The sequence below is a fragment of the Cebidichthys violaceus genome, unplaced genomic scaffold (genome assembly GCF_023349555.1).
Source record: "Cebidichthys violaceus isolate CVI_PGR_0920_01 unplaced genomic scaffold, fCebVio1.0.p SCAF_14, whole genome shotgun sequence".
Classification (NCBI taxonomy): domain Eukaryota; kingdom Metazoa; phylum Chordata; class Actinopteri; order Perciformes; family Stichaeidae; genus Cebidichthys; species Cebidichthys violaceus.
In genome coordinates, this window is record NW_027176307.1 from 14,402,612 (window position 1) to 14,429,310 (window position 26,699).

Genomic DNA, 26,699 nt, shown 5'->3' on the forward strand with positions numbered 1-26,699 from the left:
CACCACTAGGTGACGCCAAATCCTACACACTGCACCTTTAAGTAAAGGATCTGTCTTTGAGTGTAGTGATGCTACTTTCCCCCCCCAAAAAAAAATGACCATTATGTTGTAAAATGTGAAGCTCAATAATGACTTCTTCTCTGTCTTTAGTGTCGGGGAAGAAATTCTTTGTCTACGTGGCGGGAAAAACTAACAATGCTCATCACGAGTTTGTTATGAAGCTTAAAAACATCGGAAAAATCGACGTGGCCTCTGTTGAAGACAGCGACTTCATCGTGGTGTTCTGTCCCGTCGTTTCACGAGTTGGAACGGACATCAGCACGGCCCTGAACAGCACTCCAGGTAGGACGTGCCGTCGTTCGCCGGTTTCTTAATTGGACTTTTAATTCCCATACTGTCAGCTGGTGCTCCCAAGACTCAACACAACCCTTCATATCATTAAAAATCCCCATGTTTAAGAATACAAAAAAAAAATACGTAGGAAAGGCGTGTCGCGTTGTTTCTCACTCATTTGTTTGTGCCGCCTCTGCTTATAAGTTGGTAAACCGGTACTTCTGGTGGTGATGCATCACACCTTCAATCCTGAACACGTCGTAGCTGAAAGCAGGAGACAGGTGTCCAACCCAAACGTCCTGCTCACCGTGGACATCCTGTTCTACGAGTGCATCCTCCTGAGAAGCAACCGCAACGACATAGCGTGGAACGAGGTCGAGAAGTGTCTCGGATCGTCCCGTTCGTGGTAACGACCATTTTTACTGATTCATGTTTCCACACAATCAATGCAGAGTGAGCTGATGTTTATCTGATGTGATGCAGGTTCATTATTACTAATTCATATTACTTATTTTGTTTCTTCCTTTCAGGTTCCTTTCTGGAATTATCGTAAGTGTTACATTAACCTCTCATATTTCAGATCAAACAGAAGCTAAATAAATCATTCTTAAATTCGTCTTTTTAGTACAAAATCCAGGATTTGTATGTTGTTGATGAGCTGCAGTGGAGGGAGAGTAACAAAGCATCACAGCTTGAAGCTGAACTAGTTACAAGGAATGTGGTTCTTTATGTGTTTTTCTTTATTTTAGCATTTTTGGCAATGGCTTCTGCGGTGGTGGCGACAGTGGCGGTGGCGGTGATCATTGTCATCGTCATTGAAAAGATGAAGAAGAAGGTCTGAGAGGACTGCTGCTAACACGCACCACATGATTTTGTTTCACTATTGTTTCAAGATTATGATAAAGAAACTGGCAAAAGGACAAAACATTCTGTAATATACTGCTTGCTGCTGCTTTGTGCTGTTAAAGATAAAGATTATATGTTGTTCCTTCATAAAGAATGAAATAAAAGTGAATCGATCAAAGTCATTACATCATATCATCGTCTCTGTGCATTTGTCGCATCTCTGATATGGATTCTTATCAAAAATGAGGTGAAGGTCTTATAATAAGTAGATTTAAGTGGTTGGTCACATGACCTCGTCCGTTTGAAGCGTACAGCGACTCTAACTGTGCTTACTTTGCACTTTTACTGATTGTTTACTTGTCGTGTCATGACGACACTTCAAACTCAACTTTAAGAGCATATTGCCTGAACTTCAGTCTCTCTCTGTCTCTGTCTCTCTCTCTCTCTCACTCTCTCCCTCTCACTCTCTCCCTCCTCTCTCTCTCTCTCTCTCTCTCTCTCTCTCTCTCTCTCTCTGTCTCTCTCTCTCTCTCTCTCTACTTGATGACAGCTCTGCAGTGAGCGGTGGCGTCTGGAGGAGGGGGATTAGTTAACATGGGGGGGGGGCTGGGAGCGATGGGGTGTTAAGGTCACGCCTCTGGCCTAAAAAGGCAAAGCAGAATACCAGCGAGCCGCTCTAAGAATAACTCTCGGGGGCCTGAGGCTCAGAAACGTGGCGTGAATGTAACACCAGCACTGAGTAGATTCAGACTTCTATTCAGACCAATCAAAAAGGAGAGAATAACAAATAGGATTGATCATTTAGCAGTGTGAAAGAAATGTCCACACTGTGGTCACGTGGCTCCAGCAGCAGCACTGTGCTGGTGGGATAAAGTTACCTTGAGGCTCTCTCTTCTCTGTTTCCCTTCCATCGGCCGTCGGTCCCCGTGGTCGATCTAATTCTGTCAGAGCGGGTAGAGGGGAGGGGAAACGACCACAGCACCAACCAGGCAAAGGGCAAAAGACACCTCAACTTGGTCTCTGTCCGTCTCCCCACCGGCCTGGCACTTTATGGACCCGTGAAAAAAAAGCGTCTGACTTTTGGAAAAAACTAAACAAAACGCAGATTTGACAAATGAGAATGTGAAAACGTTCACGTGACGTTTCTGGATTGGAATTAAAACACTGGGATTTAAAAAGAAAAACGCGCAGAGGAGTTGAGGATCTACCACACATATTTGTCTTCATGGCGACTTAATCTGCACAAAGGATTTACCGTTCTGTAGCTATGACTGAATCAGTGGAAGGTAAAGTACATTATTCAACTTCAGCGCCTGATTACACAAAAGGCCGCCTGACATTTTGTACAGATAGATGAAGCTCTTTCGGTGTGTTTTGTTTTGTCCGTCTATGTTTTGCTGTCTGGTGTGTAGGGCAGTTTCATGATTGGAAGTATCTAAAAATATGGCGCTATCATGTATCTGTCTGCTATTTGTAATGCAGCTTTAAGACCCCTGTGACATCTGCAGGGCTGTATAGGATCAGTCAGCATCAACACTGGACTTCTTGTTCCATGTAACCGTTCACTGAAGAGGCTGTTATGTGCTTTGGTCGGGGAGGCTGGTCGTAGTAACACCTTGTGTTTGAGCGTCAGTATCTAATTCATGGAGGAACTTTATTGAAAGACAAAAAGTAAACAGTTGAGAATAAAGCAAATCATTTAAAGTGACAACTGAAACAGTTGCTCTGTGTGTGTGCGTGTGTGTGTGTGTGTGTGTGTGTGTGTGTGTGTGTGTGTGTGTGTGTGTGTGTGCTGAACTTCTGAATGTGCATGTGTCCCAGAGGCCACAGTTGTGGTGACTGTAGATGGCTGCAGGCTTTGAGGTTCCCCCGAGCAGCATTCACATAGCTACCAGTGAAAAATGTCCATCACATTCATTATATGCCCATGCGCACACACACACGCACACGCACACACACACACACACACACACACACGCACACACACACACACACACACACACACACACACACACACACACACACACACAGAGAAGTGTTTTTTACAGCATCAACATTTCAGAGAGGTGATATTCCTCTCCTGTAGGAACAAGTTATTATCTTTGGGAACAATTTCATGATATTGTGGGACTAAGTTCTTTATCTTGTACAACAGACATTTCAACATGTCACAGATGGAAACACAAAACATTTTATGTTAACTTCTGAAGACCTCATAAGACACATGCGTGCTTTATTCTCTAGAATTGTCGATGTCTTCCTCTACAGGGTTTCTCCTCACTCTTGTAGGGCCATGAGGACTGACTCATGCAGACTGTAAAATATGGAATCCCATCATCCTGTTAGAAATAACATTATTATTTGAATCTCAGAATTCTGTGCTTAAAAACACATGAGAACAATTTGGCGTCTTGAGGTAATTGAGTCCAATCAGTTAAGTCAAGATAACAAAACCTGATATTTTGGGACTCATGATCACAGACAATAAGATTTTACTGGGAAATTGCACTTGGCTTCTCTATCAGAAAGTAAACTTATTACATCTTCTAGCTTGATTTTGCTGCGTAAATATTAAATGCGCTGACGCTACCATGCATTTCCATTTACAAGACCTTTCAAAAAGTATTGAATATATAGTTGCTCATGTAGTTTTTGACAGCGAGTGTGTTGTTTACAACGTGTCTGCTATGGAAATGGTCCATAAGTGAGTTTATGTTTGTGAGGCAGAGAACAATCTAAATGTGTGATTGTAAAATAGAAGAGTGTTTCCTCATACTCATTATTGGATCCTAAATGCTCTAAACGGACAGTCTGCAGTGTCACCACTAACATTACAGCAGAAATGCACAACCCTTATGCTAGTCAGAGACCTGGAGACCTGACCTGATTATTATGAGCAACGCCGCGCTCAACCAGCCGGGTCGTCACGGCCTCGGCTGCGCTCCGTGCAGCTCTGTGCAGCTCATTAAGGAAACGTTAAGGCCGCACTGCCTCTGTCTTCTGAGCTCCTAATGACCGCTCTGAGCCCAGCGGTCATGGATACCAGCAACAGAAATGTCATCCACAGTGCGGAGACAGGTCAGCCATAAAAGGAGGACTCGTCCACGGACGGCTGGTCAAAACCATTTAGAGTTGGGTTTTTAAAAAAAAAAAAAGAGTGCTGGTTAATGTTTTAATGCTCAGTGATAATGTCCAAAAAGTGCTCACTACGAGGACGTCTTATGACAATCTGGACATTAAGATTTTGAAAGGCGTGAAGGTTTCAGTGGTTCATTAGAAGAGGGGTCGGAGAGCTTATTTTCACCTTAGTACAGCCAAACATGAGAAAAACCTGGAACACAAAAACCACAACAATATATTCAGCAAGACGGCCACGGAGCAATGATGGACCGTGGACCGAAGTCTCGGATGGATTGACCAGTCAGCGTTCTTAGTCAAAAGCCGTGGTTTGGGTCTGATGACTGAATGGAGAAGCGAGTGCTCAGGAGGACGGTGCTGTACGTGATCAAACCCAATCCGTAGAAGCCTGTAAGAGGATGTGAAGCTCTCTTACTCAACAACTACTGCAATGTCCTGGGTGAACTGTCAGCCTCCGCAACAGGGGAGCCTCATCAGTTGTGACTAAAATAAACTTCTTCTTCCTCAAAAGTCAAAAGCAATGGGACTGCAATCTCTATATGTGTGTGTATTCATCGAGTGTGTGAGCTAATATAACATGTCAGTGGATGGCCACGGGTACCTTGTTGATGGGTATTTCGTTTGTTAGCATTGGTTAGCTAGCATGCTAACTGTTAAACTGTAAGAGGAACACGCCAACCGTCCCACCGCAGCCGCCGGGAGGTTTTTGCGTGTCGTCATCACTCGTATATGAGCTGACCTGTTGGGAGTCATGCAGAGTAATGTGGTTAGACACAGGCGTGTGTGTGTGCGTGTGCGTGTGCGTGTGTGTGTGCGTGTGTGTGTGTGTTTAGAATGCGGCCGAGTCAGCAGTAATGGAGAAACCTTCAGTCGCTGCCAACGGGGAGCTGAAGAGAGCCGACAGGTGGCCTGAGCGTCACTAACACAACCACAGTGACAGCACTGTAGCAGCCGCACTGTGACTGAGTTTAACTGACAAAGCTGTAATCCACTAGCAGCGCTACAGGCTCAGTACTTGTCGTCTGGTTCCCCTTTGGCTGTAATAACAAGACCTTGCAGGACCGGGGAGAGACATTTGACCTTTTGACCACAAATGCTACTCGCTCCACTTCCTACCAACACTTCTTAAGGAAGACACTTCCTCCCCTTTCATTGTATACAAGCAATTCAATTAGCCATTCTGCACAACGAGTACTTTTATGCGATGTGTTGCTGATTCGTTGGTGTTTTGGCTCAAGTAAGATTTTAAATGCAGGACTTTTTACTTTAACAGGTATATTTTCTACACTGTAGTATTGCTACTTTTGCACGACGGCACACAGCTCCTGATCTGATCACAGTGTCTTCGCTCCTCAGCGCGGTCCTCGACCACCACCACCATGGTCATCGACGGCAAGAACGTAGACGCCGGGTCGGCGGCGGCGGCGCGAGGGCCCAAGAAGACGTTCACGGATGACCTCCACTCTACCTTCAGCTCGCCGCTAGCCTGGATCTTGGTTCTGGCTCTAATCATTACGTGGTCTTGTGTTTTTGTCATCATGTTTGACCTGATGGACTACAAGACCGTTTCAGGTAAGGACAGGGTGTCCGCTGTTCATTTGCACTTCTGGTTATTGTGGCGTCTCAGCTCCTCGGTCTCAGAAACAGGTTTGAATAAACTCCCGGGTGGATCTCACGAAACATACATATTTTATATCAGCCAAGTCAGTCCGACTCTGCTCTCTTCTGGCCCCAAATGTGGGCCGACTCTGGCTCTGACATGACATCTGAACTCGATACGAGACTCTGCTTCATCGGCTTTTTGGGCAGTGTTTGCCGCAAAAACAGGGTGTCAAGTTTAGCCTCCAGGCTACAGTGTGATGTAATATATAACTCTAGAAATGCACATTTGGTTAGAGATTGAAAGCAGATCGGTTTTGTACGGCAACGTGCAAATTATTGGAGCAATATGTTGTACAAGGACGGAGTTCTAAAGGCTTTGGACTGGACTTACAGATCTTTAGGTTTGATTTAAACATTTCCAAGGATTTTAGGTTTAGTTTCAGAAGAGAAAAAGAAGGAGAAACGTTTTTATAAATTGTTAGATATATATTGTGTCTGATCATGAATGTTGTCTTTTGTATCTTTCTCTCTCTTCCTGTTTGTGCTCTCTATCTATCTTAATGTTCCTGTGCAGCACATTGAAGTATATCCTGTGTATAAACACTAATAACTTGTTCACATGTAACAGAGGCATTACTAAGCTGCAAGCATTGGTTCCATTTCTCCTCACAGCATTAAAACTTCATTCATGTGTGTCGTGTTCACCTCCACTCAATGTTCTAACCTCAACATCAACACCTGACTTTATTCCTCCTTCATTTCCTAAATAATTATGATTCTCACTGTAAACTGGTAGAAAGTCCTGCAAGGAACTGGAATAACGTAGCAAAACCAACAGGTAGAACGTAGACTATAATATATCGATAATAAAATATCATTCATATTCACAATTCCACCTTAAAACAAAGGACGACAAATCGGTTGATATCAATAGAAATATCAACTTCTCTTTTGTTCTTCCTGACAATATTAATTTAAATTCACGTAACGATGTCACAGGCGTCTTTATCATCACCTTCGTCACCTTCATCGCCACTCTGTTCAATGTCTTTGCTTACTGCCGCTGTGTTTCTCATCCAACCAGGTCGGCCACCTCCTGTCGTCAGGAAGGTTTTAAAGGATTCAGGCCGTAGAGGCAAGGCACCTTATCTGCTACTAACCTCCTCCTCCTCCTCAGGCTGGAAGCTTTTTCTTAAGGCGCTGATACAAACTACTAATGGTCTCACTTTGACTGCTGATATAAAAGCTATCAATGCTACAAGGTCCTTCACAGAGTACAGAGCAAGCTTCTGCATTTCTGTCTGATGCTGACAGTATTCTATTCCAGATGTACTCAATGTTGTGATCAGTTTAGTTTGTGTAGAAGAAATATTTGTGATGTTTTTAATTTCTCTAGCATGTTTACCTCTTATTTCTTATGTTGACTTTATTGGGTGTAAAGAATGAAAAACCACATTTTAAATATTTGCTTCAGGTGAGCTTGATTAGATATCATAAATCAATCTCATCTGAAATCTCTGCCTTTGAAATGCATTTGAATGCTATATTTTCTTTTTCTACATCCTTTATATTTTGCCTGATGGCTTCTTGCGTGGACCTGGTTGCAGTCAGGGCTCGGAGAAAAACTTTGAAATATGCTAAATCTATTCTCCGAGTGTAAGTTAATTGACGAACAACGCATTGGAGACAGAGATAACATCCAGTACTTATTAATGTCCTAATAAGGAGAACAATATTCAGCTTTCTCCAATGGTTCAGATCTTTTTTTAACTTGCCCTGAGTGACAAAAGGAACCATGTTTCAGAAGTGTTTGCACCTCCTTCATCACTGGGAGACTCCCGGTCTGTTCAGCATGAAGCTAAATTAAATGTGATGAGAAGAATCAGATCAGAAGCCACGAGTAATAACTTGATGAAAGAGGGTCAATGTGAGTTCTTTGAAATGCTTTTTGCACAGCAGTATGTGTACAGTATAGGCCTTTGGCTGCGGTTAAACTGGAAGGTGGGTGATGCTTGTTCCCAACAGAATATTGATCAATTCCTGAAATCCAGATTCAGCTCCTGTAACCCCCCCCACAGTTTAACCCTGTGCTTTAGATTTCCTCAACGCAGATGATCGTCTGCTTTGAGGAAATGTTTGAGTAAAAGCACAGAAACCGTTACTGGAACTGGATTATATATACGTTTTTTTGGGAGATTTGGGAGAAACAACCAGGAAAAGCGACTTCCATCCAACCAGATGACTGTGTTCGTTGTCCCTGCTTCCCCAGGAGGCCTCAGCAAGATCGGCTCAGACCCCATGAAGGTGGTGAACGACGCCGTGGACGAATCGGCGAACGCCATCAATGCCATGTTGAAATTTGTCACCAACCTGGTCGCTCCTGAAGACGACGAAGGTACGGTCAGTGTGAACGTGGTTGAGAAGCAGAGCGGTGCACGCGTCTCACCAAGCTCAGAGAAGCCGAGCTTTCTAAATTATGACTTTGACTCTTTCCTCTTTCCTAGGAAATCTCTACGCGGTGAGAAAAAAAGGTTTGTACCGATGCATTTCCTGCTGCGGTCATCATTGTGTGCTGCAGTCTCGCTCGCCGCTGTGAATGCCATGTACATGCTGCGCCGCGTTACATGAGCTGATCTTTATATTGTACTTCCAGCAAATGCGTACTCTCAAGCAAACATCTCACAGAAGGGATTTTGTTGCTTTAAATGCAATTCGTAACCGCACATGTACTGCAAATTTGACCTCACTTGACTTCATGAGGCGATATTTTCTCATTTGTAAAGGCCTTTACACACCAGGGGGGCGTTTTGTAATTCTCAATATATTTTTGGAAATGTTTTTTTGAAAATGACCTAAGTTCTTCCGATAAAAGGTTGATTTTTCTGAGCTTTCGCACAACAAAAATAAAGGCATTAACTAATTGCGTTGTGCGGAAGGGACGTATTCAAAAATATGTCCACTATAGTGTACACAGCAACATCTTACAAACCATTACAGCGAACTTTACTAATCCTTTCAAAAGCAGATCCACTCTTTACATTCTTAACTTTCACAATAAAAGCCCGAGACATATCCTGCACAAATCTATTCGAACCTTTCATTATAAAAATGCTGCAACAGTTGCAAATGTTGCATTTTCGTGTTATTTATTCGTCCCAATCCCGATGTGTAAAGGCCTTAGCGGTGGCGAATAAGATCTAATGAACTGAATTCAAAGGGTGAAAATCCTAAAGATGGATAATGATGCCGCTGCAGGACTACCTTCATAGACATAGAGGTACATAACACGTGTGGCTGAGGGACTGGGGGCATTGTTATTACGGAGCTTCATGCTAACTTGATGTATGAACGATCTCAAAGATTCTACATGGTTGGAGGAGGAGGAGGAGGAGGAGGAAGTGGAGGTGAAGATTAAGAAAGCAAAAGGTACTTTATGATTATTATTTGTCCATGAACGTGTGGATACAATCCATCCTGTCCCTCACCCTTGTAACAGTAATGACGGCAGTAATACTATATTTAAAAGGTGTTCATTGATCTGCTGCCCTAATAACCTTTCTGATACGAAGCGTGTCTGTTTCTCCCTAACTGCTTCCACTGAGCTAATACACTATTCTATTAAAACTCTACTTCGTGTGAATTAGCATCCAAACAGCAACATGCTTGATCCTGTTACATGTGCAGTTTGGTTTAGTTGCCGATTAACATTTTCTCCTTCTGTGTTCTAGGAGAATTTCTACCCTCCCGAAGTAAAGGTAGGAGACCTCTCAATGTTTCAGCCGCGATAGGTCGATCGGAAGCTAACTTCACAAGCTAACTGTTAGCATCTTCAGAGATTACTTTACTACCCGATTCTGCAGCTCGGTTTCACGGCGCTTTGTAGTGAGTTTAAGTTCATTGTCTCAGAGCGTCGTTTTTAGTAAAAAAAAAGCTGTAAAACTATACTACACAGTTAGAGACCAGCTGGGCGACATAGTTGAGCATTTAGCAGCTAAAAGTGACAGATGTTTCACACCAAAAGCAGAGATAAAGGAATATTGGATTGAAATGTATCAGGTTGACACAAACATGATTCAAAATGAATGATCATGTTGTCCGGCGTTAAGTTGGTGTGTCTTAAGGTTTGGTTAAACATAGACATTATTAATGAGCAATCAAATCCCTCCATAACAGCACCAGAGGTAACATAACTGATATCTGATTGGTGACGCAGCTGTAACGGCTTTATTGATTTGTTTACGTTATAATTAAACATTATTACATTCATAGTTAGAATTACATTTAGGTGTTTCTTACAGTTATAGGGATGCAAGTGATTGAAGTTGTGGAGGAGGACGAAGAAGAGGTGGGAGACGACGAAGGAGAAGGAGGGGAGGCTGCAGGGGAGGAAGAGGAGGAGGAGGAGGAAGAGTATGCAGAAGAGGAGGAAGAACTAGAGGAGGATGAGGAGGAGGATGAGGATGACTATGATGAGGATTATGAAGAGGAGTATGATGAGCAGTATAAAGAATATTATGAGGAAGAAGCTGATGAAGAGGAGGAGGAGGAAGGAGTGGAGGAGGAGGAGGAGGAAGAAGAAGAGGAAGAAGAAGAGGAGGGAGCAGAAGCTGTAGACGAGGAGGAGGAGGAGGAGGAGGAGGAGGAGGAGGAAGAGGCAGATGAATTTGAAGAGGAGGAGGAGGAGGAGGAGGAGGAGGAGGAGGAGGAAACCGCAGAAGGAGTTGAAGAGGAGGAGGAGGAGGAGAGAGAAGAAGAAGGGTCAAGAGAAGAAGAGGGATTTGAAGCGGCTGCTGAGGAAGAGGAGGAGGAGGTGGAGGCAGAGGAGGAGGAGGAGGAGGAGGAAGAAGAGGAGTTGGAGGTAGCTGCTGAGGTGGAGAAAGACGAGGATGAATACGAGGAAGAAGAGAAGGAACCGGAAGCAGCTGCAGATGAAATTGATGAAGATGAAGATGATGACGATAAAGATGAAGAGATAGAGGCTGACGCTGACAAAGATGATGATGATGATGATGAGGAAGAAGAAGAGCAAACAGATGCTGCTGATGAAGATGATGTTGAAGAGTCTGAACCTGCAGCCGCTGATGCTGAGGATGAAGATGAAGATGATGATGAAGAGTCTCCAGAACCTATCTCCACTTCTGAGGATGAAGAGTCGGCGGTGTCTCCCGATTCCGAGTCTGACGCTCCTGTTGACGTCAAAGACAGTGACGAAGACGTAGCCCTGCCCGATGAAGATGACGAAAAAGATGAAGACGAACACGACGAAGACGATACCAGTGACGATGCGTTCACTGACACCTCAGAGGAGGAGGACGACGAGAGGGACGAAGACGACGACGAAGATGACAAATTAGCGGAGGGTGTCGCTACATCTGATAGCGACGACGTCGTCGCAGAAGACAGCGATGACGACCTGGAGCTCGATCTTCCTCCTGTTCTTGCAGCCAGTGAGGATGATGAAGATGATGAAGATCATAAACTAGCTGAAGAAGAAGGTCTTCCGCCTTTACCTGTTGCGGAAGATGATGACGACGTAGATGATGACGAACACCTGGACGAGGACCTCAAAGTTGCCGAAGACGAGGAGGATGATGATGATGATGATCTGGACCTATCAGACGAGGACATCTCCGTCGCCTCCTCCGAGCACTTTGCGGACGACGAAGATGATGAGGAGGACAGTGACCTCAGCGACAAAGACCTTGACTTCGACCTGGACAAAGACGTCCGCGTTGACCTCGACGATGACGACGACAAACCCGATGATGTCACCGAAGAAGACATCGATGACGACGGCGACAAGGAGGAGGAAGAGGAGGAGGAACTCCCTCCCTTTGAGAGCACCGACAGCGGAGTCTTGGGCGATGAAGACGACGACGACGATGTCGCTCTCCAAACAGACGAGGAGACCGTCTTCAGTGAAGACATCTCCTATGACACAACCGACGACGATGAGGATAAAGATGACGAAGACATCGATACCAGCTCATTTGAGTTCAACTTAGACCAGGAAGACGAAAAAGAAACGTTTGTTGATGTTGAAAAAGACGACGATGATAAAGAAGTCGTATCTGAGTCCTTCGGTCGCGAGGATGAAGAAGGCGAGGATGAAGAAGACGACGACGAAGAAGAAGACGACGATGATGACGACGATGTTGATGAAGTCATGCTAGCAGGTAAAGTCCAGAACTATTGATTACTTTTTATTTTTTACTTTAGACTTTGTAGCCAAAGAAAATCCTTGTTTCTGATTGGCTGGCAGGTGTCCATTCAAATTAACTTTATGGACATCAAACAAAGAAAATGTCAACAGCTGAAACATCCTTCCAAGTCGATAATATATCAACATTAATTATATATCACAGCAATAATATACTATGGAAAAGGAGAAGCGTGGATGAGTAGCGTAATATTTTCTGCATATTTATTATGTTTTTTATTCACATTTTATAAGATACATATGTCTTTTTATTCGACTGTTACGGTGCCTTTTTAAATCAAATAAAAAATGTATTCACAATAACAGCAGTGCTAATGATAGCAGTAATAATATTATTACTATATATATATATATATATATATATATATATATATATATATATATTAATTTAGAGCCTATTATATTGATATTGCATCAGTATATATCACGTATATATCACAATACAGATAAAAGTCGTTTGAGTTCACTGGCTTTGTAATTAACACTGTGTATTTGGAGCTGCCACTGCAGCGGCGTTCAGTGTCCAGGAGGAGGCGGTAAAGACTGAGGCAGACCAGGATGAAGACGAGGACGAGGACGTCAAACAGGCTGCCGATGAAGAGGAGACCGAGGAGGCTGAAGCAGAAACAACTGGTGAGAATCACACATCCACTATTACCTGTTTCAAAGACATCGAAAATAATAATTCAAACTCGTTAAACACTTCCTTTAAGTAAAGTACGGTTGTTTAAGGAAATATGAAGTAAATAATAATATCAAAATTCACATTTTTCTTTAATTTAGTAGCAGTGAAACAGTTACAATGCAAAATAATATTATTTAAAATAATACATTAGTCAAACACATTTGTTTTATGCATTAAACCTTGTTTTATTAAGAAACATCTGAAGTTCTGCAGCCTTTCTGTATTTTTAGACATAATTTAGCAAATTAAATGTTTAATAAATAATAATTAATTCTTCAGTCTACGGTTCAATACTGGGCAAAAAATAAACCCACAATCCTCAAATTGGTGCAAATAGAATCATGTAAAATGAAATAAAAACCAATATAATTTTTGCATATATTTTTCTTTATTTTAATTTGATTTAAAGATCAAAACATGGGCACACTTGTCTCCATTAAACCAAACTTATTACACAAGTTTCCTCACCAATGAATGCTAAACTAATGCCGCTGTCTTCACCCTCAGCCGCCGGTCATCCTGCCGCTCACGAGGACGACGAGGACGACGAGCCGACGGCTGAACTAAAGAAAGCTGTGGACGAGCCTGAAGACGAAGAGGAGGAGGACGAAGACGGCGACGACGGTGACGAGAAGGCCACGGTGGACGTGATCAAACCCGTGCCTGAACCGGAGGAAGGAGCGCCAAAGACAGAGCCGGCAGGTCAGAGAGCCCGAGACAAATCGGTCAGCTTTTGACGTCACGTTTACCTCCACTGTCACGTCACCTGTGTGCGCGTTGTGGTTTCAGTGTGTCCCTGTATGAACTCTGCAAAGGCCAAAGAGTCCGCCGGCAAGACCGAGGACAAAAAAGGTTTGAGACACTATTGTTCTTCATGCACTGGTCAATTCAGAGATTTGGGTCAAAGACTAGTGGAAGGAAAAACACCCAAAACACACATTTAGGTGTTTGTGTTCCTACTTTTGCATCTGTAAATGCATCCTACCATTAGATAATGCCTCATTTACATATTTAAACACAACATCTCTATTACAAATAATGATCTTAATGCTCATAATTAACTGGTGAAGTTTCATAGTCTGCCTGTTGCAGAAGCACATCGCTGCAGTTTGCAGCTTTAAGTCTGTGATCTCATGTTTGTGTTTTCAGAAGCTCCGAGGAGAGTTTCAGCTCTGAGAAGGAGAAAAGGTACTTATGACGGAAGGGATCCTTATTGAAGTATATATATATATATGATAATAAAGTAAATGTTTTGGGGTTTTTGAGCGACCCACATCTCTAAATTCAAACTAAATATTTGCTAATGAAGCAGGTTGGACTGAGAGTTTTACAGGCTTTAACTGTGATATTTCACAATGCTGTACTCAGATCAATGTGAGAGGGACTATTACAGGGAATGTGAGTTTGAACTGTGTGAGGCATTGTTTGATTACTATACTGTCATTCCACAGTATACTGCATACTGTCTTAATAATCTGATGGGTACTTTTTCTGTAAAATCACAGTTCAATGCTGTAATTCTACAGCAACATACTGCTTCATCAGAGTATTTTGATGCCATAACTGACAGTGAAGTCACAGTATATAGATTTGATTTTACTGTAATGTACTGTAAAATGTCACAGTAACATGCTGTGAATGTAATGCAACTAGTCACCATTAATTTACTGTAAACCTACAGTCGAATATTTCACGGTGTAAAGCTAGTGATAACTGTGATGGAGCATTAGTATGCAAGTATAAAGATCCTTTAACTTTCGAAGTATCCGTTTGTAATTCTAATTTTTATTTAATTTTAAGATCGTGAAGCTGTGAAGACCGTCGAAAAGCCCACAAGGAAAGGTAACGCACCATCTTTACACCACCTTTGTCTCGATGAGTGCAATTGTTCTTACCGTGATGCGATACATTAATCATGATGTTGCATACAGCTCTGCCCAGAATTTCAGTTCTGGAGCCAATCAGGAGGATCAGGAGACTTCCTCCTCCTTTCAGAGGTACGCCCACTTACTACGGGTATAACACGCTCTTATGTGAATCAGGAGGTTTCCAGTCTTTATGCTAAGCTAAGCTAGCTTCATATGTATTGTACAGAAATGAGAGTGGTATCAATCTTCTCTGCCAGAAAGGGCATTCCCCAAAATGTTGAAATATTCCTTTAAATTGACGTTGAATACTTTCCAGCAGCTGTTTCTGTCACAATTTCCATTAATGGGATGTTTTCTCTTTTAAATTCCAATAAAAAGCCAAGAGAGTGGAAAAGACTCCGACTCCCAAGACTCCCAAAAAAAGTAAGTGGATGAATGGAAACACTATTAAGTCACATTTGCACTCATTCTGTGATAAGAGCCAAAGTATTGTACTGTAGATGTAAACTTTGTCAAGATTATTGTTTTATTTTTCAGCAAAATCTCGCAAAGCACAAGCCTCAGGGAGTCCTAAGACCCATGATTCAGGTAAGAAAAACTCTACATACATACGACTGTTTATTCCAAGATCTCTTTTTAATCAATAAAAATATAAATCTTTTATTCAGAATCAAGGGCTTTTATGCAAATAACCACTATATATGACTATAACAATGTAACAGGATAACATTTATAATTATTAATGGTTTACGCTGACGTCAGAGCGGTTGAAACCATTTTGGGTCGGTGGTGGATAAAAATAACACACACACACACACACACACACACACACACACACACACACACACACACACACACACACACACACACACACACACACACACACACACACACTGTACATGCAGAGGTCCTTAAGCATGCAGTTATAAATGAGCACAAACAATATTAAGCCGATGGGTCAAGTAGTGTGTGAGATTAGCCGTGGACAGACACTCACGGCAAGCGTTCACGCACACATAAGGCCGAATACATAATCTCCTGGTGGAGATAATAATGACAGCTGTTGTTTTTCCTTTGACAGAGACAGAGACCAAAAAACAAGAAGAGGTCACAGAATCTGGACAAGAAGGTAAAAGACATTTGATTTCATCATTACAAAAGTAAATAAAACATGTATAATTAGTATTCATACATTTATTTGCATGTTTTATTCTGGAGGGACACGAGTATGCAAAGCTACATACACTTTCTTTGGTCTGTTTCAGTTGGCCCTTGCAGACCGGCACCGGTCTACTGCCCGTCCCCACCTGGCTGGTACGGTGAGTAAAGTCGTCCTACAGGGGAAGCACACATCTGATCTTAAAGCTACGACCTGCTTCAAAATATATATTTATCTTCCAGTTCATCACATCGTCACAGACAACCCGTACCCTCCTCCGACCATGTCAGGTATTTATGTTGTCATATTTACTATAAGTGTATAATATCAGTAAAAGACTATTTCCTTTCATTTGTATGGACACATCATACATTTCTTTTCCCAGCTCCCTCTGCTCCTGTTCTGACCGCTCACCCCGTCCATCCCGGACCACTGCCGCCGCTTTACCAGCAGCAGCCGATGCAGCCGCTCTACGGGCAGTACCAACCGTATCCACCGATGCAGCCGGTGATGCAGCCTCACGCGGAGCCAGCGCAGCCGGTCCCAACGGGTGACCCGGCCCAGCCAGAAGCCACGGAGCAAGAGGCTCCCGTTCAGCCGGAGATCCAGACTCCAGCTGCTGAAGCTCAGCCGACTGAAGCTCCAGTCCAGGGTGAGAGGAGACGAGTCAATCAGACCCGAGACTCACTTTATCCTTCTTATTCAGTACCTCAAAGATATATAAAACCTTTATAATTTTATATTTAGTTATTAAAAAATGGTTTAAGAAATAACCTTTTATCTGATAATCTGAAGATTGTATTCTTTATATCTTTGATCTGCTGGGATGCACAAGGTATAAAAATAGTTCATGTTCATTTTTAATTCAAATCAACAAAGTCTTCTCTCTTAAAGAACCAGAGAGCGTTGAGGAACAAGTGAAGGCTGCCTCCACCAAGAAAGGTAGCTTGTTTGTTAAACTCACACATTCCTTTTCTCTTAATTAATGCTGTGAACAATAATCAATACGGAATATTTTCCAGCTGCAAAGAAACCCAAGGCTGCCGATTCAGAAAAAGGTACCGTGTGCGTCTCCAGATCCACTCAATGTCGAATTATGTCGGTAAACTGGAGGATTCTCAGTAAATAACGACAACTGCAGCATTAAACAGTGACGTACAATGACACAATGTGCTGTATGGATGCATTCATTATTGAAAATTAACTCTGCATTCCCCTCCGATTATCCCCTCAGAGCCAACAGCAGCCAGAGAGAAAACAAAGAAAGGTAATTTATGTTTACAGCAATTTGCTGTTTTCAAAAAAGTGTTGTTACAAATAATACAGACGGCAATTTGAGCTGCGCTCTGCAGTAAATATGCAGACACAATTACACACTCCAGTATAATGTGAACATAATTCAACCAAACATTCTAGATGCGGCTGCTTCCGTTGAGAAAACCAAAGCTGCTGCTGCAAAGAAAGGTGATTAAAGATAGCTGTGGTTATTTTGAGGAATCTTCTTTTTCATTCATTTTTAACAAATGCAATAAAAAGAGAAGCATGGTCGTGGTTGTATTGTCATTTTAAGACCAACAATTAAATCATAATTAAATACACACACACTGCACTTTTTATTTTTTTTGCAGAGCCAGTAGTAAGAAAAGAGAAAACCAAACCTGTTGCAGCGGCTAAGAAAGGTAACATTTCAGTAGAATATACAGTTTCTACGTCACATAAATAATGTGAAATTGGCTTTTAAGATTTAGTTTATTTGTATTTTATATCTTTAACAGTTGTGTTTGTTTTCACAGAGTCAGCTATCAAACAGAAAACCAAACCTGCTGCAGCGCCTAAGAAAGGTAATGAACATTTTAGTAGAATATAAAGTTTCCACCTCACATTCAGAATATATTAATGTATATTTCATATCTTTGAATTTGTATATCTTTGTTTTTACAGAGCCAGCTGTCAAACAGAAAACCAAACATGCTGCAGTGACTAAGAAAGGTTATGAAGATTTTATTAGAATATAAAGTTTCCACCTCATATGAACAAAATAAAAGCATATAAGCTCCTTAAAAAGATACAATATTAGCTTACGAGAAGACTGAGAAATAATCATAATACTGTGAATATGATTTCCATATATTGAGTTTTTGTATCGTTGTTTTCACAGAGCCAGCAGTAAAAGAGAAAACCAAACCTGTTGCAGTGGCTAAGAAAGGTAATGAACATTACAATAATAAGTAATGAGTGAGAGATAAAGCTCTACAAAAGTCTGTCGTCATATTTATAAACAGGCAAAGCTTCCAAAGCGTCAAACTATTGGGTACGGCCCTACTGATGGAGGTTATCACCATGATGTGAAGATGGATTGTATTCATTTATATTTGATATCTTTAAGTCAGTTGCATTTGATTTCACAGAGCCAGCTGTAAAAGAGAAAAGCAAACCTGCTGCAGCTGCTCAGAAAGGTAAAACATCATTAGGGTGTCATAGAAAGTATGAAACATCTGAAGTTATGTGAAAACTAATCCACCGGCTCCTACATGTGAAGGTGCAGCTAATATTTCACTCAGAAAACAAAGGATTCAGGCCACTGATCACAACTCCTTCCTCGTTATTTTAGAGCCTGCAGCTGCGCGACAGAAGAGGAAATCCGCCTCTGAGAAGACAGGTGACGACACACCTTGATTCGCATTAATTAGCAGTAAAGCAATCATAGTTTTTGTCAGCGACAGGAAAGATGATTGGAAAATATGATTGTTCTTGCTCCTCTCAGAAGCGTCACCCGTCAGGAGCAAAGTCAAGGCTTCTGCAGCAAAGAGAGGTACAACTGTGAACACGTTCACTAACATGGCATTTTAGCAATTTCTCGCTTGTTTCAAGTGTAAATTGAACTCTAGGTATTGATTTGTCAGAACCAGATCCAGAACTGCATCCGCAGCCAATCAGACTGAGAACAAGACTAGAAGCTGTAAGGAGGGATAATGCAACATCTCAGGCAAAGGAGGAGAAACCCGCCAGATCTTCGTCTGAACCAGGTAACACTGGTTACCGTTATATGTTCTCCAACACAAATACTCATTTTGGGTTTCAATGGCCCGTGGGGAAGAGCAGAACTCCGATTCTGAAACCTGCATTTCTTTTTATTTTAGCCAAAACAAGATCAAAAATATTGGCGGAAAAGAAAAGTAAGCAACACCGGACTTTCACTCAGGAGACCGCTCTTTGTGTCCCGTGTGAAAGCAGAAGTCAACGTTGATTTATTTGTCACGTAACTTCCGTATTTAAGTAACGCCGCTTAACACCACTAACGCCACCTCTATATCTTTTAAGGACAAATCACACTTCTTTGAGATACAGTCACAGATTATGAGACTAAATGGGCTGTTTTCTGCATGATAAAGTTCCAATTAGGGACACGCCAAGCGGCATTGCTCCGAGAGGAGAATTATATTACAGGAATATTAAATGTAGACCACAATTACACAGATTCCTTTGGCTAGGATGTAATGAGGCTCGTCTCTCCTCTCCCAGGCAAAGCTGAGAAGGCTGGGAAGAAATCTGTCAAAGAGACTAAAGGTATGGAATCACAACCAGAAAGTGAATGGAATGCGTGATGTGGATGTTTGATCGTTTCCCCCCCCCCCCCCCCCCCCTCACATTTTAGATGAAGACAAACAACCGTCACAAGCTAGTGAGTATGAAAGTATACAGAAGTTATGCTTCAGATGGCACAACAAATGTTTGTGGAAAATAAATGATTTGCATGGACAGTAAAGATTTTGCTTTGTTGATAAAAAAAAAAAAAAAACAACTCTCAAAGAACTACAAACTAAGGCTCTTTTATACGCCTCTGGTGCGTCCTCGCTTATAACGCTTCCAGCGAGCCTCCCTGCTCCTTGAGATGCATGTTAGTCCTTCAAGATGGAGCGCTGAGATCAAGTTCGGAGTCACGAAGCCGGAGGATCAAGGAATCAGAAAAGTCCTTTGTGTTTGGAAAAGAAACAAAAAATGGCCGATGTGACTGTTCCACCTATAGCAGCACCAACGTCACTCCCCTTTGTCTTAACGGTTGATGGGCACTCTGTGCTCCTATTGGTTAATGTCACAGAACATGTCATGGGATTTGTCACGACCAACAAGAGAAGGCAAAACACGCTCGTCGTGCTTTTAATTAGACCCCAGTCAGGTTAAAGTTCAGCCACAAAACTCAAGTGTTCAAGATAAAAGTTTTAGTCAAAGAACCACGCAAACATGACAGAAAAGAGGTCAGGTCTGCGGCGCAAAACCCAGCGTGTACGTAAGCTACACAATCTGACACAGAACGAGGGGAAATGGGCCGGTATTTATGCTGCAAGGCTGATGAGGGAAATGGGAAACAGGTGAGCAGGTGGGCGGGGTAAGATCAGGTGATGAGAAAGCTGTTACTGCAGAGAGTGGATGTGAAATGACAGGAGAGTCAATACTTGTACAATACTTCCATCTGTACTGCATCTATTCTTTTTTTATACTTGTGTGATATATTGTATCATTATGGACATAATTTAAATTTTTTTTTTTACATAGTCCTTTATTTATATTGTTTTGTTACATAGTCCTTTATTTGTATTGTTACATAGTCCTTTATTTATATTGTTACATAGTCCTTTATTTATATTGTTTTGTTACATAGTCCTTTATTTATATTGTTACATAGTCCTTTATTTATATTGTTTTGTTACATAGTCCTTTATTTATATTGTTTTGTTACATAGTCCTTTATTTATATTGTTACATAGTCCTTTATTTGTATTGTTACATAGTCCTTTATTTATATTGTTTTGTTACATAGTCCTTTATTTATATTGTTACATAGTCCTTTATTTGTATTGTTACATAGTCCTTTATTTATATTGTTTTGTTACATAGTCCTTTATTTATATTGTTACATAGTCCTTTATTTATATTGTTACATAGTCCTTTATTTATATTGTTACATAGTCCTTTATTTATATTGTTACATAGTCCTTTATTTATATTGTTACATAGTCCTTTATTTATATTGTTACATAGTCCTTTATCCTTTATATAGAACATTTTTTGTCAACTATGCAAATTAAATATGTTTAAAAAAATCACACAAGTAAAAAAAAAGAGAAGCTAAGACATAAAATAGTACGGAAAAGTTAGAAAATACGGATAAAATATATCAGAAATAAATATGGAATAAAGTAATAAAAGACTAATAAACAATGAGGAGCATTTGTACACACACACACACACACACACACACACACACACACACACACACACACACACACACACACACACACACACACATTCTAATTCACCTGTAGACGGTGACTTAAAGAAGCATTTGTTTACATGTTTTATACTTTATGCTTGTTGTTCATAGAGAATGGAAAAAGAGCTTCCTGTAAAGCTTAAGGTATTCACTTCATTCCCACCATCTTTTTCCTCTGGTTGACTCAATACGAATTGGCTTTAATGACATTAACGACATAAGTGATTAGAATTTAATGAGACGAGCCGATTGAGACGAGATTAGCGGCCTTTTTGAGGCGCCTCGAGTCATCGGAAGAGATTATGGCCTTTGATGAATACAGCAACAATAATACTTTGCCGGATTGATTAAATGCATGAAGCAAAATCCATTAAATTGGGTTATTAGTGTCCTCTTCTTATTGAGTCATCCAGTGGATAATCAACACTCCCCCACAGCCCCGAGTGACTCTTCACTTTCCTGATATTAACGTCTGACACACTATCTCTCTGGATAAATGTAAAACTCATAGGTTTCATTTGCTGCTTTCTGGGGGGGATTTGGGTTTCACTTTTGAGACGCCACCACTTCATAGACACTACCAACCAATATTCAAAATGTCTGTGTTTTAGAGAAAATTACCTTTTTGATAAAGTTTATAGAAAAAGGTCCCATGCAGAGTGTTTGAAAGAATAAATCACAGTTAAAGTCAAACTGAAATTTCATTTCTCCTCACTGTTTGTGTCAGGAAATTTAAATCTGTAATGATAGAGGAAAAATTACATTTAAATGTTTATTAATTACAATTCTAATACCAAGGATGTTGATTCATAGAAACATTACATTTTGTTTTCAGCTGGACTTTAACAGGAGATTCAAAAGAACAACTTGTCTGAATGAAACCTTTTTTCTCTCTCTCTTTTCTATTTACATGCACGTCATCCTTTGTCTTCTCACACTCGCATAGCGACAACATATAACACTGTGTTGTTTATCACATTCCTTACAGAAGAAACCCAGATTGATGACAACACAACGGAAAAGAAGAAACCGAGTAAGAGTTGCAGAAATTGTCATTTTTAGAAACTGTTCTCCTTTATGTGTTGAGAATATTCTCCTACTTCTTCAGCTAAATAAGCAGGAGCTTTTAGAGATGCGTGGTTCTCACAGGAAACATTTGATGATCTTATAGAATGTGATGCAAAATAAACGAGCCGACTGGGATGCAAAGGAGTCACAATAAGCACCAGACGTCACCCCGTTTCTTTACCGATTGTGTTTAAAAGCAATCGTCTCTCCGTCCTTCTCGTCTCCACAGGTCAGAGATACTTCCAGTGCATTTACGTCCCTGGTAAAAATGCACAGTACCCCTTGCGACCATTCACCCCGGCCATGTCCCCCGCCATGATGACCCCTGCGATCAGGTCCATGTTGGAGCAGCAGCAGAGAGCAGCGAGGGCGTCGGGGCAATAACCTCACCTCTGACGAGCACCGCATCTCCCGGTCCAGCAGGAGGAGATGTTTGTTTGTTTTTTAAATCTGTGGAGTCCTTAAATTCTGAAGGAGAAACCACAGACAGATACGAGTGGACGGAACTATTTCATCTTTTAATTTATAATTTATTCATGTGTTTATTTCCTCTCCGTGTGGTTGAGCTCCTGGGGTTCCTGCTGATAATTCCCAATCTTCCTTGTCAGCTGACGCTTCACCGCCACGCCTTGCTTATAGATAAAATATAATAATCGACAAAATCCAATCAAGGAAGCAGTCATGTGGTAACTCATAAAGTATATTGTACATAATGCTTGTATTTGTACTTTAGGCATAAAATAAACGTACACGCCTTTTACTTCTGCAGTCAGGTTTAACATAAGCTTCCTCTGATACCCTACATTTGTGTTATTACAATAGTAATAAATACAAAACTGATGCACGCACAAACATAACAATAAATTCCAAACTGAGATAGTATTTTGCATCAAATGTTAACGGAATATAGATCAGGAAACTTTAAAGAAATTAGAGAATCAGAGTAGTTTTGTATTTTTATTTGACTGGGATTAAATATTACTTGAAGGGGCTTCCTGCATATTTCACAATAAGAGCTTCTTAAAACGGCTTCTATCCTCTTTTATTTCCTGCGTACCGTAACAAGGTGTGTGTTTCGCTGCATCTGCAACAGATTAGCTTGGAGGGTCAAATCCCAGGAGCTCCCACGTTTTGATCCACGCAGCCTCCCTGTCTCTGATGGTGACTCTCACCAACGTGTCAAGTGATGATGAGGAATCTTCTTCCTCTACATGACCTGATATCAGGCAGCAGTGAAGAGGAAGGTGAGCTCATCTCAGAGTATGAAACTGACGGACACGCTACAGTTTGTGAGACATGCTTTATTTAAATCAACACTTCCAGACACTGACCCGTTAAAAACTTGCAAATTTAAATGTCAATTTGATATTTTTTGCCGTTTCATTTCTTTTTTTTCCCCATGCAAATCTTGACCTGCGAATTGAGGATGACGAGTCAGCTTTGTTTGTCTAAATGAAGTGCGGTTTGTTGAATCAATGGCGTCATATTTCTGCATCAGATGGGATCTCAAACTGGTGTCATAAAGACATAAATAGAGCCGCAGGGACGACGTATTCTTGTAGTCCAACAGGAAGTTAGCGTCGCGCTCGTTCCCTCCACAAAAAAGCCAATGAGATTTCTTTCTATTGGATTTTGAGATTATTACAGAAAAGAATCTCCGTGTCAAACAAACCACCGTTTAGATTTTTTGAAGCGCAAGTAAAATCACCAGAAGTAAAAAGCTAACATTAGGCTAAAGAGGTCACATGACTTCACGTCTCCACCGCTAAGCTAAAGGAGGACTAGTGTTCTAGTGAGGACGTTTAGTCGTCTTATTTAGACACTTAGTCAGCAACTTCCTTTTTTAAAGAAAAAATGGGACATTTACTGACACGTTTTTTTTTTTATCATAGAACAAAACGTTAAAATCTCTTCAGCTTGTTTTAACCAAAAACCCAATAAAAAAAACACATTAGCTTTGAGACGAGGGAACCGGAAGTGCAAAACATGCTGACTCACTTCCTGTTTTTAGGGCTCACTTCCTGTCACCCTCTGTAGCCCACCAGTTATTTAGCATGTTCAGAGACAGGGAGTCTTCACGGGTCAACCTGATGACGATGTGACCAACTAAAGAGACGCTGTGATGTCTGCTACAGTGGATCAATGTCATGTTAATCATCGGCTTACTTACAAAGCCGGATACTTTGTCATATTTTTCAGTTACCTCACTCGCTCCGGTTTTGCACACCGAACAACAACGCTGCAAAACTTGTTGCTGAGCATTATCGGAAATTTCGCTTTTTTTTTTTTTTTTGTCTTACCGAACTTTGACTACGAAGAACCAAGAGGGTGTTTCACTCTGTGGGCTTAATCCTGGGATAAGACGCGCTGTGGTGTTCAGTTTATTCACACTTAACGGTTCCTAAGATGTAACGTGTGCTGCAGCGGTTTCCCTACAGTTGAACAGCTTGTGGACGGAGACTTGATTGTTTGAGGTGTGGCAATAATGTGGGTCTGTATCTTGAGCCCACAGTTTACTGAGCATCATTGCGTTGCGGGGTCTATACGCAACCTCTTCAGGGTCATCCCCCAGAAAGTCTTAAGGCGTGTTCAGACTGAACCCAAAGATAATTTCAGAGGCAAAGTCAAAGGAAACAGTTCAAACATCTGAAAAGGCTTCTGAATTTGCACTCACCCTGCAGCTGCATGACTCGATAACAGAGAACTGGAGCTCCCGTTATGCTAACGTCGCTACCATGCTAACAGCAACGGCTAGCCCCCGTTTGAGTTTGTCTTTGGGATATTTGTGTTCACTCTGAATGCACCTTTAATATCACCGGTGCGTTGGAACCAAAGCAATCTCAATTGGCTGTTGGCGAACTGATTTTGTGAACATTTTAACCCGAAGGCTTGATCTAAACTCGGGGTTAATGAGTCCAAGTGTGAATACAGTTAAGATAGGCCTGGGGCCCTGCAGGGTTCAGGTCAACGGGCCTGAGAAAAATTAGTGTGAAGAGTCCTCGTGTTTCACGGCCGGAGATCGGACAAGAGCATGTGTGTGCTGTTTAAAAACACACCTGGCGTCGGTGTCTACTTCAGGTGTCTTTGTTTATAGAGGAATTATTTGATTAATGAATCCTGGCTGCTCTGCTGTCTGGAGGCCCTGAAACATCAGCTAATTACACCGAACAGCTGCAGCTAAATATGATCTAATGTAATCTGTAAACTGTATACAACAAATTTCATAGCATTCATCAATATGAACAAGTTTACTTAACTTTAAAATGAGTACGTTTCGACTCGTCCATCCACCCTGACCTCCTCCCCAACGCGAACTTACGAGGACTTTGATTAAACGTATTTGCGATGAGTCGAATACAAACGTAATTCGGGAGAATTCAACGTTCCCCCGGAATCGTTGCCGACGATGCATTTTTTGTCGTACGTGGAACGAGAGTTTTTAGGAGACCAGGCCGATAGAACGCTTGCTTCATTAACTCACTATATCACGTGTGTCAAAGAAGGAGGGAAACCAGCTGCATGTGTGCTTTGTATCACGCAGCATGTGACTCTTGTTTATGCCGCGGTGATTTGTTGGTTTGCTACCTTCCTCTGAGGAGGATTTAAAACCAGGTTTCTGAACCCATGGAGGGAAACGAGGAACCTGCTGCTGCAGTAGCTGCGGAGTAAATGTTTTAAAACGACTTTTGAATGGACTTTGTGAAGATTTTAAAAAGGTGTAAATGAATATGCCATGGGGCTTGTTTTTTTTTGTGTGAATGAAATCATTAGTTTCAAGGTTTAAAGTGCCAACCCTTAAGATGTCAGTCCTCGTTGAGTTAGAATTTCTGTGTGAGTGAAAAACTAAAATAATCGTTTAACAGTCTGGAGTCCAAAATGACTTACTAACATGCTATATTTCAGAATTATGTGCACAGTTCCATTTTTTTTGTGTGTGGTTAAAATGGAGAAAGCCTGTGATACATGCTTTGTTTCTGGGAACGTCACCACAGACGTAACACCGCAGATGCATAAATGTTGCAATGCTTTCTGGTTATAGGCTCACTCACCACTGTGTTAGACAGACAGATAGCGACTTATTTATTTAAATGAAAACCCACGAGATTGCCACTTTGAAGTCGGTGGGAAATATGACGGTCGTGTTGCAATAAGAACAGATTAATTGCTGAAGTGAGAAGAGAGAATTGGATCCAATGAACAAATGTGTTTTGAGGTTGTTCGGTTCTTTTAGGGAGATCACTTATTTTGCGAATGTTTCTGATGTGATTTTGAGTGATGGTGTAAATCTACAGGAAGCACAGCGACACGCGTTTAAATTTTGTAATTCACACAACAGGTCAGTCAGATGCTGTGTGGAGAATGTAGATAATAGTTAATTTCATCCGTTGCTCTCCGGAGGCGGCACTAGAGGGACTCTACTGAGGACGTCTGCCGTGGAAACACGTCGAATGAAATCACCAGAATGCATTTTGTGAGTCCGAATTTCAATAAATATTTGCAGAAACGTG

General features: G+C 41.4%; 1 protein-coding gene across 10 annotated transcripts; it reads left to right on the forward strand.

The window, feature by feature from the left end:
• Positions 1–1,887: 1,887 nt before the first annotated feature.
• Positions 1,888–26,699, forward strand: LOC137871287 (enolase-phosphatase E1-like). Of its 10 annotated transcripts, XM_068709047.1 has the most exons (37): positions 1,888–2,465; positions 5,674–5,889; positions 8,189–8,314; positions 8,424–8,450; positions 9,280–9,345; positions 9,648–9,674; positions 10,218–12,095; positions 12,638–12,772; positions 13,332–13,526; positions 13,614–13,676; positions 13,974–14,012; positions 14,625–14,666; positions 14,756–14,821; positions 15,071–15,115; positions 15,230–15,280; positions 15,774–15,821; positions 15,958–16,011; positions 16,094–16,141; positions 16,237–16,503; positions 16,746–16,793; positions 16,874–16,909; positions 17,086–17,118; positions 17,268–17,315; positions 17,480–17,530; positions 17,645–17,692; positions 17,793–17,840; positions 18,010–18,057; positions 18,260–18,307; positions 18,463–18,510; positions 18,616–18,663; positions 18,755–18,877; positions 18,992–19,027; positions 19,374–19,418; positions 19,507–19,533; positions 21,235–21,267; positions 22,112–22,156; positions 22,421–22,463. In XM_068709047.1, the coding sequence occupies exons 1-35, from the start codon at positions 2,447–2,449 to the stop codon at positions 21,264–21,266; spliced, it is 4,179 nt and encodes a 1,392-aa protein (XP_068565148.1). In that variant the 5' UTR covers positions 1,888–2,446; the 3' UTR covers position 21,267; positions 22,112–22,156; positions 22,421–22,463. The 10 variants fall into 10 exon arrangements, with proteins under 10 accessions (XP_068565148.1, XP_068565150.1, XP_068565151.1 ...); XM_068709049.1 differs by lacking the exon at positions 19,507–19,533; XM_068709050.1 differs by lacking the exon at positions 18,992–19,027.

What these genes read in the sequence shown, in the direction of transcription:
- LOC137871287 (XM_068709041.1), top strand. An exon ending in GGCTGCCGATTCAGAAAAAG is followed by an intron (nt 16,910 to 17,085) that starts GTACCGTGTGCG and finishes TTATCCCCTCAG; the next exon opens with AGCCAACAGCAGCCAGAGAG. An exon ending in TGCTGCAGTGACTAAGAAAG is followed by an intron (nt 17,841 to 18,009) that starts GTTATGAAGATT and finishes TTGTTTTCACAG; the next exon opens with AGCCAGCAGTAAAAGAGAAA.